Genomic DNA, 13,115 nt, shown 5'->3' on the forward strand with positions numbered 1-13,115 from the left:
ATAATTTAAAAATTAGATTATGTTGCCCTTCACATCAACCCACATACACATAACAGAATACATTCTCTATTCATATGTATGTGTACAAAAAAACTGGGAGACTATGATTTCTAATTCTGCCAGGTGGATTCCCTTGGGCCAGTCACAGGAAGGAGACAATAATAAACCAAACTGGAGAGCCAGTTTCATCTAGTGCAGGGCTGAGCATTTTACGACCCCTGGGCCACATCTCGCCCTTTCGCTAGCCCTGTCTAACCCACCCATCCAGTGAGGTGAACTGAAACTTAGAAAAATCACGAAAGGGAAAGGAGAGAAAATACTTTTCTGTGTCTGTGCAGCACTTGTCCCTTGGAGCAGCCTGAGGAAAGGGTGGTGGTGGTGGCCATGGCCAGAAGGCATCTGGGCTCGGCCACTCACCACTGCCTTCTTGAAATGCGGCCTTGTAGGCGAATGGGTGGAGTGCAGCCAGCATCTGTTGGTTCAGCCCTCCACAACAGTTTCCATTCCTCATGTGGCCCTTGGGAAAATTAATCGCCCACCCCTGGTCTAGTAGTTAAGGCACCAGGCTAGAAATCAGGAAACGGTTCTAGTTCTGCCTTAGACGTGAATGCCATCTGGATGACTTTGGGCCAGTCACTTTTTCTCACTCAACCCTTTCTCACAGGATTGTTGTAATATTGAAAATACGAGAAGGAGGAAAGAATATATCTGCTGTCTCTGAAAATCGAACATGAAGGACAAAAAACCCCCCCCATTTTTAAAAGCAGATGATTCTATAATGTAAATCAGGTTTGCTACCAACAAAAAAACCACCAAAAGAATTACAGACTATTACAACTGCAATAATCAGTTAGAGACAAATTTCCCAGCCAGGGTGGAAACAAAGTTAAAAAAAAAAAAAAACAGATAAATGAAGACATTGGTTGGTTGCCTTTTACACCTGCCTTTCCAAGTAAATCTCTTTTAAAAAATTATCAACAATGTAATCATATACAGGAGCATTTAAATGCAGGGAAACCTAAATAATGATACTAATTTTAATCATACATACATAAATAAAATACTTGGTATCCATATGGTGCTTTCCCTGCATTGTTATAGTGCACTTAATAGTTGATACTAATAAATATGCTAGTATCAATTTCTTCCTGCTATATTAACAAAATAAAAATAGCAGGGATCTCATGGCAAAATTTGAACTGTGAAGTTCCCATTTCTGCTTCCATGGCTTGGAAATGAGAGAAGAAACTCAGTTACTGGCCCATTAAGTTTTGGTTGTAACCTAATTTCATTTTTAAAAATTCTTTTAAATTAAAAAAAAATGAAAATTTAGTAGGTTGCAAAGCGAAGGCCAGCTTAATCATAATCGTTCTTTCTAACAATGCTTCTTGGTCTCACACAGGCCCCTCTGGCATAGTTAGAAAATAAAAAAGAACTTTTTGTTAAATGAAGTTTCATATACTTTTGATGAAGACTTTTCCATGGCAATTATTTTGAGAAGGTACCTCTAAAACATCTCAAAATCTAAGTAGGGACTCTATTCTACATGATGTGGAACCAGTTTATGGGAGGGGGGAGAGGCAGAAATTACTCCATTCAAGCCTGCTCCAGAAATGTCATTCTATTATCAACACATGAATCACACGGTCTTCTTGGAGATAGCCCCTAGGCTGTGGGCTTCCTGGTCATGACCGACTTGGTTAGTTCTATCCTTACAAAGATCTACATCAGTTGATACAGATATTTTAATTTTAATTTGGAAAGGATTTTGCCCCATATGTTGATCTCTAAATATGAGACAATTGAGGTTTTTCTTAAATCAAATTGCTTTTACATATTTTTTAAAATTTTTATCTTATTATTGTATATTATATATTATATTAAATTTATATTGTTTAAAGTTGCTTGCAGCCCCATTTGGTGAAAGATAGACTATAAATCTGACAAACAAATTGCACCATGGTCTGAACAATCCCTTTTTTTTAGGGTTCTCTGAATTTCTTGTTAGCCCCCAACTAATAGTGAAAAAACTCAAAAGTCCGCAAAAAAGTCTAGTTCAGTATAATTTTTTTTGCACAATTCTAATCCCAATTCGCTTTCTTGTACCTTTATAGAGGGTTTGTAGCCTGTTGCAATTTACTCACATTCTGTTCTTTTCAGTCTTCTTTTTCCATCCTTAGCTTGATTTCTCCATTTAGCTCTATAGAATCGGATTTATCCTCCTGACTGAATCTTGGCAGACCCAGTACCAACTTCCAATTGGGCAAAGAACAAATACTGAAAACCAAGACTGGCGGTAAGAGGCTGAGCTACCAGCTACACTCCTATCAAGAACAGAAATGATAGACCTGGAAACTGCTTTTGCTCAATTAGAGTCTGGTGTGTGCTGTGGGGGGAGGGGAAGGGGAAAAGTGCATCCTGAAGGACAGAAGGTACATGTGGATTAATTTAAGTTACTCCCTAACTTGGTTCCCTGTCCTTCCAATTATTGCAAACAAGAGCAAAATAGCTTAATTCTGAAGAGGTTTGCCAGTATTACATTGAAGGACCTTGAGCAAAGCCAGTATTTCCTCAGTCATTTATAAAAACAGAAACTGCCTCCTTATGAAGTGATCACTACCAGAAAAATGGCAAAAAAACGGAAAGCAAAAACTGTGTTATAAACTTTAGGATTTGAGAGATGGGAGAATTCCAAAACAGCTTGGTCCTCCATCCTTGCTTAACTATCCTGGCTGCCAATACTTTATGCCAGCAAAGTCTGGGCAAACAGAGGCAGCAATACAACTGGCTGACAGACAGGCAGTCTCGGCAGCAAAAGACACCTGCTGCGTTGTGGGGCTCAAGAGGGTCCAGTCCCTGCCAGCGTTAGAGAATGGGTTTATTATCCTGACTATCCCCACCTCTACTTGGCACTTCAAGATGCCACGGACAGAGGGATAAACAGACCCAGCTTGCAGCCTGGCACACATGGAGACAAGCCCTTCTTGGGAGTGGAAGTAGACAAAATCACAGTTGTTCTGGCTAGCAAATAAATGGGACCAAGAACCACACAATTCTTTTCCTTTCTCACTCATACATATAGCCACACAAGGACAAATGTATGGTTTGAGTCAAAGAATACTGATGAACCTGAATGATGCAATAAACTGGATCTGCATCTATGAGAATTACTATAATGCAGTGGATTCAAATATAATATAGGAATTTGCATAATATGAGACTCCTATTTACATCAGGTTTCCCAAAGTAATTTCTCCCCCCCCCCAGTTGTTGGCTGTTATAATTTGCAAGCCAGAATGGATATTGACCCTGTAGTCCAATAAATTTCAAGAACATCAGCTGTCGAAGAGCTGGCCTGTAGGAAACAAAACAGGAATTTGCACTGATGTCATTTACTCAGCTCTGCTTTTCAACATCTAGAACAGGGATGTCAAAATGCCGGCCCACGGACCAGTTGCATTATGCAGAAGGTGCGCCCACCCCAGCTCTGGCAATGCAAAAAATGTCGCGATACGTGATGTGATGTGGCGAGTTTGACACCCGTGATTTAGAAGAAACTTGCTAGAGGAAAGTATTCTGAGTGTTTCACTGTTATGCAATCAACATGTGGGTGACGAGCAAAACTAACTGATTGTTCTCAAAAACTAATTTAGATGATACATGGATATAGAAGCAGGACCTTTAGACCAATGAAGATATATCCTTAATAGACTGCTATCTATAGTCTGGGTTTTCTTTAAACCTCAGTGATAACTGGAAATCTGCTCAGAAACCTGAGGTTGATGGCCAGAAGTATTTTCTACAAATTTATGTTGCTATGTTAGATGTGACTATATCTTCACAGAACTAAACATGTTCCAGTTATTCATAATAAAATCTAAGCTGGGATATTGGTTTCACTAGGTAACAGGTTCAGGAAATTAGGCCAGTACAAAATGAAAAAAGGCTGAACCAGGCTTCATAAATAATTTAGTCAAGGTATTTGGGTATGTTTGCATCTATCTGCATTTTTTTTTTACAGAAACTATATAATTCTGCAGTAGTGGAAGATAACTACATGATTCAGAAAAAAGATAAAGCTACTTTAAAGAGTCACAGACAAATACCACATTTGTACTCCCAAATTACTTTTGAAGACCCCTAAAACAGCTTCTTGCATATTGGTGACTGGCTTACATGGAATCAATAATGTTTATACTTATAGCAGTGATGAATACATTTTCAAGTTTATTTCATCTTTTAATTTCTAACACTTTAAATTATTTGAGTCCAAGTTATTAAGGATTGACTGCTTTCACCTAAAGTGTCTGCATTTTGAAGATATGTTTATTCCTATGTCAAATAGAAGTCAGAACGGCAGATACTGTTCAAGGAAAAAAATCTTTTTGACAGTGGCCTCACATCCCTAGAGCAAGCTTTCAGTAATGATGCTTCAGACCTCTTGTCTGCAGACTCACCGGAAAACTCTGAATACATGTATTTTCAGTAGCAATTTCATGAATTCTATTTTTGCACTGTTGGATCTTATTGGTAATTGATTTTTAAATTGATGCTATTTGTATTGCATTTTTATTATACAGATGGCTGAATGTGCTTTTATAGGTAGCTATAGAAATTAAATAAATTCACAATAAAATTTTAAAATAATAGCAATTGATTCTATATTTTGCATTCATTTTGTATGAGAAGGGGTTACAATATTTGCCTTGAAGTAGGTATCCCTTAAAGCTGGCTATTTTGGACAACTCTCAGTCCTTCCATTCCCTTTTTAGAGAACATTAGTAAAATGGTGGAGGTTTAGTTGCAGAGAGTTCCAGATTAAGTAGATTATTTGGACCCTTTTCAGTCAGCTCTCAGGCTGGAATCAAGAGAGGATTGGCTGCACTTCTAAATGACCTATGATGGAGTGAGATTTTGATGGCCTTGCTGGATTTCTCAACCGTCCTTGATAATCATCCTCCCTCCATGAGTGATTCTAATTGATACTGGAGGAGAAGAGGTGGAGTTGCTAGTTCTCTGTTGTAGAGTTTGAGGCACCCTTCCCTTTTCCCTTACAATATCTACATAAAGCTATGAGGAAGGTCATCAATCTGTGTGTTGATAATATCCAGCTGTGTATCTCCATCCAAGGTCAAACTGAAGATATAGTTAACCATCCCTTGTACCTCATGTTTCAACTCTTGCAATCTGCTACACACGGAGCTGCCCTTAAAAACCACTTGAAAGTTAAAAGCAATCCATAATGCAGCAGCCTAGATATAACAGGCATTTTATCCATTTAACATTTATACTGCACTATGTGGGATGCACTAACCTTAAAGAAATCAAATAACTTTCACATCATCACACTGAAATTATTAAAAAGAAAAATAAGGAGGGTTAAAATTAATCTTAGTGCAGATAGCTGACTACATCTGTTGATTTATAACTGACCTGAGTGTTATGTGAACACAAGCACAGAGAAGTCTATCTTGCCCGCACTACCCAAATATGTCATAGCACAATTTATTTCCCAGGCTGAGTAGCAAATATGATTTGGGAAACTGAAATGGAGATAAAGTATATGTGACTGGGACAAGTTAATACATATCATTTGACTACTAGAATATACTTGGCCAGCCCTTTCTCTCAAATGTTTTTCCTAATTGTTTTTCAGGCTGAATCTCTTTTGTCAAACCTTTTGTTGTTATTCTAAAAGTAAAATAAAATATGGAGAAATATATGAAAACAAACAAACCCACTGAAGTTTCTTAAGACTTCACATTCCTAACCTAATGCCAGATTTGTTATTCAGTTTCCTTTCTGGAAACAAACAAACAAGAACCGAGGATACTGCAGTGTGAAATTGACAACCTCTAGTTATAGCATTTGGAAATTACCTCACAAACTTGGCTGAAAACAAACTTCTCTATCAGATCATGACATGACAGCAACCTCTGTGCATATTGCACATGCCTGTAGGCTTACATATTTTTTTTTTCACATACACAATATTACCTGCCTCCCAAGACATTAATGGGGAAGGGGAATGTTATCACCTCAGCTTTACCACATTAATTTTGTTACCACCTCAGAAAACTAGAATTCAGGTTTCAGAAGATGTCACAAAGGTTACTAATCCAATTATTTTACATAAACTTATACCCTGAATTTTAATATGAAGTTGTTTGCAGCTTTGATTACCGTTTGTATATGATCATCTGTAGTTAATCCTTAATTGCTACAGCTAAATTTATAAGCCACATTCACAAAAAAATGTGCTTTTCACTTATTGTTGGACATTGGCTACTTCTGATGTATGCAAAATCTTAAACTTTTTTTAAATAAAATTAGGATAGAGAGATTCTACATAAGAATGTGTGTGCCACGCTAAGTTTTAATAAACATATTTGCCTCTCAGTGATTGTAGTGATTGCAGTAAGACATGAAAATCCACAAAATAGTAATAAAAACCAATAATTACAGATAGGACTATTCCAACAATCTTAGAAACAAGACTTTTCAATGGAGATAAACTCACACATTCAGCTTCAATCTATGAAGTGTCTAGCTAGAGAATATGCACACATAAGAGTGGGGAAAAGACCTTACATATCGCAAGGAAGTTGTCTGCTGAAATCATTACCTTGTTCTAATCCAGGACCTTTGTTGGAATCTCCAATCTGTGGCACCCCAATTAAATCACAAATACTGTAAATCACTGAAGTCTCAAGAGATCTTGGATAATTTGGGGGTGTAGCATGGGCCAGAAAAAGTAACCGACTTTTCCCATAATCACCCATCATATATATAAATAACATAACAATAAAATCAACAGAAGAGAGTACGTGCTTGTGTCAGGTTGAAGTTTTACATCTAGAAGTCATCAGATTGTAGTTTGGGTTAAAAGAATTCAAAGATGACAGAGTTGAGGATGGCTTCTTTCTAATAACCTAAATCAGAGACAGACAGCATATTGTCTGCAATTACCAATAACCTGTAGATATTTTTCAGGTCACTCAGCAAGGTCTCTAAACCACTTGATTTTCTTTACCTATTTTTTTAAGGTTCTTTCAATTCAGCTAATGTTATTATGTGAATCAGCCCAGGTAAAGAAAATGGATAAGAAGAAATCTACAGGAGTATATTGATGAACCTTTACTTCTAAATAGCAGAAAAATAAGGCTGCTTTTCACTGTATATCTAAAACTAGTTATGAAATTGAACTCTCCTACTAATACCACTAAACATTATTTGGAAGACTTTGGATCCTCTACTTTTATTTTCAGTCTTCACATCAATCTGTATTTTCACTCATAGCCTTGTTCACACACCCACATGGGCAATTTAGCAGTTTCAGCCACATACTAGCACCCATTCACAGGGCAGTCCTATGAATAGAGGCCTGCGTTTGAGATATGGTTCTCCTTCAAAGGGGAATGTATGCTCAGAAAACTCCACTTACAGCAAAAAAGCACACCTGAAGGATTATTGATTTGTTTCTTTGTCCAACAGTAAAGAAGAAGTTGCTGAAACAAAAGATTTCAATGCAATATTTTCAAAGCAATACACTATTTCTCAAAGTTTCTAGATTTTAGTAATAGAAGGATTCTTCAATCTTGTGGTCCCAAGATTCTCAGCAATAATTAGTTTATGTAACCCCAACCTTAGTTAACCTATTTTTTGTGAACCACATATGAATTAGCCAAGAATAATATATAAAAAAAAACAGGCCATGTGATATAACAGAATAACAGAAAAACAGAGTTGGAAGGGACCTTGGAGGTCTTTCTAGTCCAGTCCCCTATAACCCTATAACAGGAAACCCTATAACATTTCAGACAAATGGTTATCCAATCTCTTCTTAAAGTACTACAAACAGGGAGGTATTACCCCTTTACTGAAAAATATCTACTAGTAAGAAAGCTGTCTCCATGCTTGGGAGGAAAAAGTACAAGAGATGGGCTTCAGAAAGATTTGCAACAGAGTATGCTGGCTCCCTGCTACAAGTGTTGCCTTTTTGCAAGAAGCAGAAATGCACTCCTTTGCCCACTTGAGGACACTTAGGTTCAATGTCAAGACCCAACCTAAAGCCCATGAAGAAGATGAGGAACAGCTACTTTAAAGGAAAATAGAGGAAAAAAATTAGGCAAGAGATCCTGGACAGGTTATTTTGTATAGCTCTCTGAAACAAGCCATGATTTTTGCAGGAGCCACTGTTGTGAGTGCAAAGGACACTGAAGGAATGTCCAAGTACCTGAACCTCTGCACAGCCAGTCCAGAGACAGCAATTTTACAAAATATTATTGCATTTGAGCAGGGCAGGGAGAGTGCCCTTCAAATTTGTTCATGACTAGCAAGGAGGCACAAGGCATGCTTTGAGAACCATTGCAGTAATGTAATGCAATATTATCCTCACACTAACAATTAGGAGCTGCCTACTGACTTTTCTAGTTCATAATTAATTCTGATTAAAATAAGAACAAGAACAACCCAGCTTTTCTCATTTACATCTTATCAAAGTACAACTCATTCCCCGGCAACATCTCTAATTTGCTATGTCCCCATAGTGTTGCCTTTCTCCTGTCCTCAGTCCATACAGTACACAAGACAGCCTTAAGTCATGGTTAGCTGTACAGATGTTTTCCCTTCAGTTGATCGAAACCAGTGATAATTTCAGGATGCATATAATCTGTTAATTTTAACTATCCATGTTGGCAAAAGTACAGACAGATGATTCAAGGGAGAAGGATGAGCCAACTACCTATAGTTTATTTTGGTGTATACAATCCTTTCCAGTGCTTTTTTCCTATTAAAAAAAAAAAAAAGGTGCCGGAACTCATAGACATCATACAACCCGCCTTGCCTACCCTACAAGGTTCCATCCAAAAAAGGTGCCAGAACTCCGTTCTGGGCATTCTATGAGAAAAAAAGCCCTGATCCTTTCCCTTCTGTCCCTTATGGCTCCCTTCATTTTTTTCTCTGTGTAAAAAGAGCTGATGTCACTGCTAGAAGATTCCTCCTCCCCCCCCCATTATTATTTGCCCATAGGCTTGTTTTCAAGTGGGTTTAGTGCTCCTTTGAAAAAAGCATTAAACTAATTCTTAAAACAAGCATCTCTGATATCTGGTTTATGGAGCCTGGGATGGAGCAGGTTTGAAAGTATCACTCCTGTTTCATCGCTTCATATAGTAAACTTGGGGAGGTACTGGGTTTTCACTAAATCTCTGGTGTTTAGCAATGCTTGTGACCATTTGCTGCCAGCTGGTGATTTTCAGAAAAGGGAAGACTGCCAAAAGCAGAAGGTTTAACAAAAGGCTTTGCTTAACATGCCTGTACACTGAAATCAGGATGTCACCAGAACTGAGGATAGAGGGGAAGAATAGGAGTCAACAAGTTTTATGCCTGTTTAGTTTTCTGCTGGTTCAGGGATGAGTAAGTAGCATTTTAATTGAGCCATGAGGAAAGACTTACAATAAAAAAAAGCTGGTAGTGAGAAGTTGCCCAATTTTTCAGATCTACTTTTTTAAAAAAGCAGTGAAAAGTACATTGAATACTAAATATGATGCTAAATTGTATGTTTCGGGATGTGAATGCAGAAAACAGCAGAGGTAGCATCAAATGGAAAACACTAAAATCATAGAGATTTAACTATATAGTCCCCTTTCCTCCCCCTAAAAGTTAATGCGATATTGCAGGACAATCAGAAATGGGATAACTGAGAATCAAGAGTATTCAAAGATCCCTGAGATCTTTGTAGAAATTTAATTTTTAATTTTCAGCACAAGGCTACTTATTAGTGTGTTTCATCAACAAGAATGGAGCTTTTTGCCATGTGCATTTCTAGAACAAATTCAGAACTAAATAGAGGCTTTGAAACTACCACTGAAGGAAATCTAACTATTTTAATGCTCTGTAGATTGCCATCAATTTGATAGCCTTACCGGGTGTCCTCTGGCTCCGATAGGCACTCCACCGTGCTAGGCTTCTGTTCCATTCACCGCAATTCCATCCAGGACCAATAAAGAGAGACCAAGGTGGGCTCCGCCCCCAGAGGCAACACTCCACAGTCGCCACGACAGATGTGGATTTGGGATTTGAGGGAGGAGAGGCTATTATGCTATGAGGCAAGCCCCATTGTGGTCTCTTTCACTGTTGGCAAATTGCAAGCATTCTGGGTTGAAGATGAGACCCTATAAAGATAAAAAGAAAGAACAGATTTCTTATTCATATTTTTATCTTGAGTCCTTCCCATTCCCTTGACTTTGCAACATTTTTTTTTAAAAAAATCTAATTCACTGACATATACATGTAACATGCTGGTTATAAAATTACCCAATTTCTGAATCTTTCCTCCCAAGTGCTCAATTTTTGCAATTCAAAACCATACAACATGCAGGATGAAATATATAAATGAAATATAGTTTTGTCCATGCCTGCTTATTATGGATATATTTTATATGTCAAGTGAAAAAAAAACAGGAGGAAGAAAAAAAGAAATATTTTTGAGCATTGACACATTGGCTGAATTCAACATGCATTTAACCAAGGCAGAACTATTCTTTGACAACAGCATTATTCCTTTCTTCCTGTGATGGTGCTTTCCTCTTCTCTCTAGACATCCATTGCTGTACTGGTGTTAAAGCAGCATTTCTCCCCTTATTCTCATATTATTCATCAGCACCCTAAAAGTGTATGAAATTAATTATTTTTTACCACTTCTGATGCTGGAAACAAAGTCATGTAACCAGTGGTGGAATGATTGGAGAAGAGCCTTTTGAATGCTTTAGTCGATGTGAGACACTCTCCCACACTCCCTATCCCCAGTCAGATTCTTCACTGTAATTCTGTTACTCATTCTGTAAAGATTTGGACAAACTACTTTAAATTATTGCCTCTCTTCCATGCCCAATGATGGGAGGCTAGCATGTTATCCTGGTAAAGGGGAAAGGCCAAGAGTCAGAGTTTAATAAGATATTAAAGAATATTAGGCATCCCAGCCTTGACTCCAAAAATCTGGATAGTGACTAAATAATAGGAATGAAATTCAGCAAATTCTAACTCTTTTTTGCCATCTAGTGGTCAACAAGATTTCTGCAGGTCAAATATGGCAGACTCATTAAACAGTTGCGTTCTGGCATATGTCTGACTGAGTAGTGCAGATGCTAATAACTTTGTGCTCTTCTTATATTTTACACATCAAGTCTCCTTATCCCTTTTTATTACTACAGCTAATAGGAGTTCAAAATTTCTCTTCCATAGCTCTTCTCTAAAGCCTAGATGTTTAATCTTTCCTAAAGTATACTATTGGTATAGTATATTAGTTAACACATTATTTGCTTCACACAGCTTTTGTTTGTTTTGTTCTTTTAAATTTTGCTGGTCATTGACCGAATAAATATCACTGATTTTCTAAAGAACTGAAAATGTTGAGATGCAATATTTGTTTTTATGTTCCATGTTCTTGACTGCAACTCTTCAGAACTAGTTTAGAATAATTATCAAGAATGTGAGCTATAAATCAGTAAGTCCCCGGCAGATAAGTTCAAGACTTTTTTTTAAAAAAAATTACATTTCACTTTTAACTCCTTCTACAAGTTAAGAATGGTAACAGTATAAACAGCAATGTCTTTCTATCTTTCTATCACATAAGAGTCATTGTATGTATTACCGTACCATAATATCTTACAGCATACTTAAAAGTATTATAGATTCTTATTATTTTATTACTATTTTATTACTAAGAAATGGACATTGAAAAAAGCTAACAATTTTTTTTTGTTTGCTTGTAAGGCTTGGTAGATTTCATCTATTAAATGGTAGGGGATATAATTAATGAACCCATTATTGTATTATTAAAAAACATTAGAAACATGTAACTTGGCTGAGGGTACTGACAAGAAAACCAACTGATTGATCATCAAATTAATCCAGAGTTGTCACTCGAGACACAAATGACCAAGCTCAAATTATCCTACTTTAGACACATTTTAGAAAGACTCAGCTTTCTGGGGAGGGCTTTAAATGCTGGGAAAGGTGGAAGGTAAGAGGATGACAAGCAGCAAGGTGGATGGATTTAGTTACAGTGGTGATGAGTGCTCTATCGGGAGACATAAAAGAACAGGTTAAGGATAGGTTGTCATAGAGAAAATCTATGTATGTGGTTGCTAGGAGCTGAAAATGACTAGACAGCATACAATCAATAAATCAAACTTGGCTCACTCTTTAACCAACATTCTGCTATATACTTCTGTTCCAGTATTTCATAGCTGAATTCACTAAGTGAGGATTTTAAAAGCCATAGTTGTTTGATAAATATAATTTATAAGGAAACTATAATACTATTTCATTTGATGTGTGAATCCAAAAATTGAAAAACAGTGGTCCACAGTAGGTAAATGCAATCAGTCATTTAGCCTGGAGCTGCAGCCAGATAGTTTCTGTATCAGTTTTGGTGTCTTATGGGCAGCTCTAATGTGTATACATGCCCAAGCTGAAAAGTGGATATAGGACTTTAAACTCAACAATCTGAGCCAATGGAACATGTCTCTTTGAAATAGCGTGTGCAAGTGATATGTGGTAAATGAAAGTCAAAGTCCATCTCACACAACAATCAAACCAAATCATTTTGTGAATTTTGTGAACACAGAACTACATCCTCTTGTCTACATTCATCATCAGGTATAAAGAGCTATATGAAAAGGGAGATGTGGTTCACCACTGAATCTGCCATTAGGCAAAATAAGACAGCAGTCTTGGACAGTACAAGCTGATGCTCATGGAACCACTGTTTCGTGAACCCTAAATGACCTTGCCTCTCTAGTTCATTAACAGGAATAAAAGAAAGCTGAACTCTTTGTTCAATCAACTTCAGAGAAGAACAAAAAACAATAGAAGCACCCATTTGCCTTTGACCCCAAGCAAAATGCCTTGAACTTGTCCTAGTTCAGTTATGTTATCCCTGCTGACAGATGCTGAGAAATCTCTTCTATGAATTTATAAAATTCCTCTTGAAAAGCAAACTTTGAATCCCCCAGATATGACAGGCTTGCAGCACCAGAATTCTAGAGCTGCACAGCCAAAAGCCCACTACACCCCCAGGAGCTGGACTGAGAAAAGCCGATCAGTATCAATGG

General features: G+C 37.3%; 1 protein-coding gene across 3 annotated transcripts in view; it reads right to left on the reverse strand.

Annotated features, from left to right (window-relative positions):
* THRA (thyroid hormone receptor alpha) overlaps window positions 1–13,115 on the reverse strand; it is a 163,440-nt gene that overhangs the window by 48,091 nt on the left and 102,234 nt on the right. For all 3 annotated transcript variants that reach the window (XM_039358801.1, XM_039358800.1, XM_039358802.1), the window contains one exon: window positions 9,924–10,172. In XM_039358801.1, coding sequence (XP_039214735.1) covers window positions 9,924–9,976 — 53 coding nt within the window. In that variant the 5' untranslated portion in view covers window positions 9,977–10,172. The remainder of the gene's footprint in view (window positions 1–9,923; window positions 10,173–13,115) is intronic.

The sequence above is a fragment of the Crotalus tigris genome, unplaced genomic scaffold (assembly GCF_016545835.1).
Source record: "Crotalus tigris isolate CLP2741 ecotype Arizona unplaced genomic scaffold, ASM1654583v1 scf7180000019068.10715455, whole genome shotgun sequence".
NCBI lineage: Eukaryota > Metazoa > Chordata > Lepidosauria > Squamata > Viperidae > Crotalus > Crotalus tigris.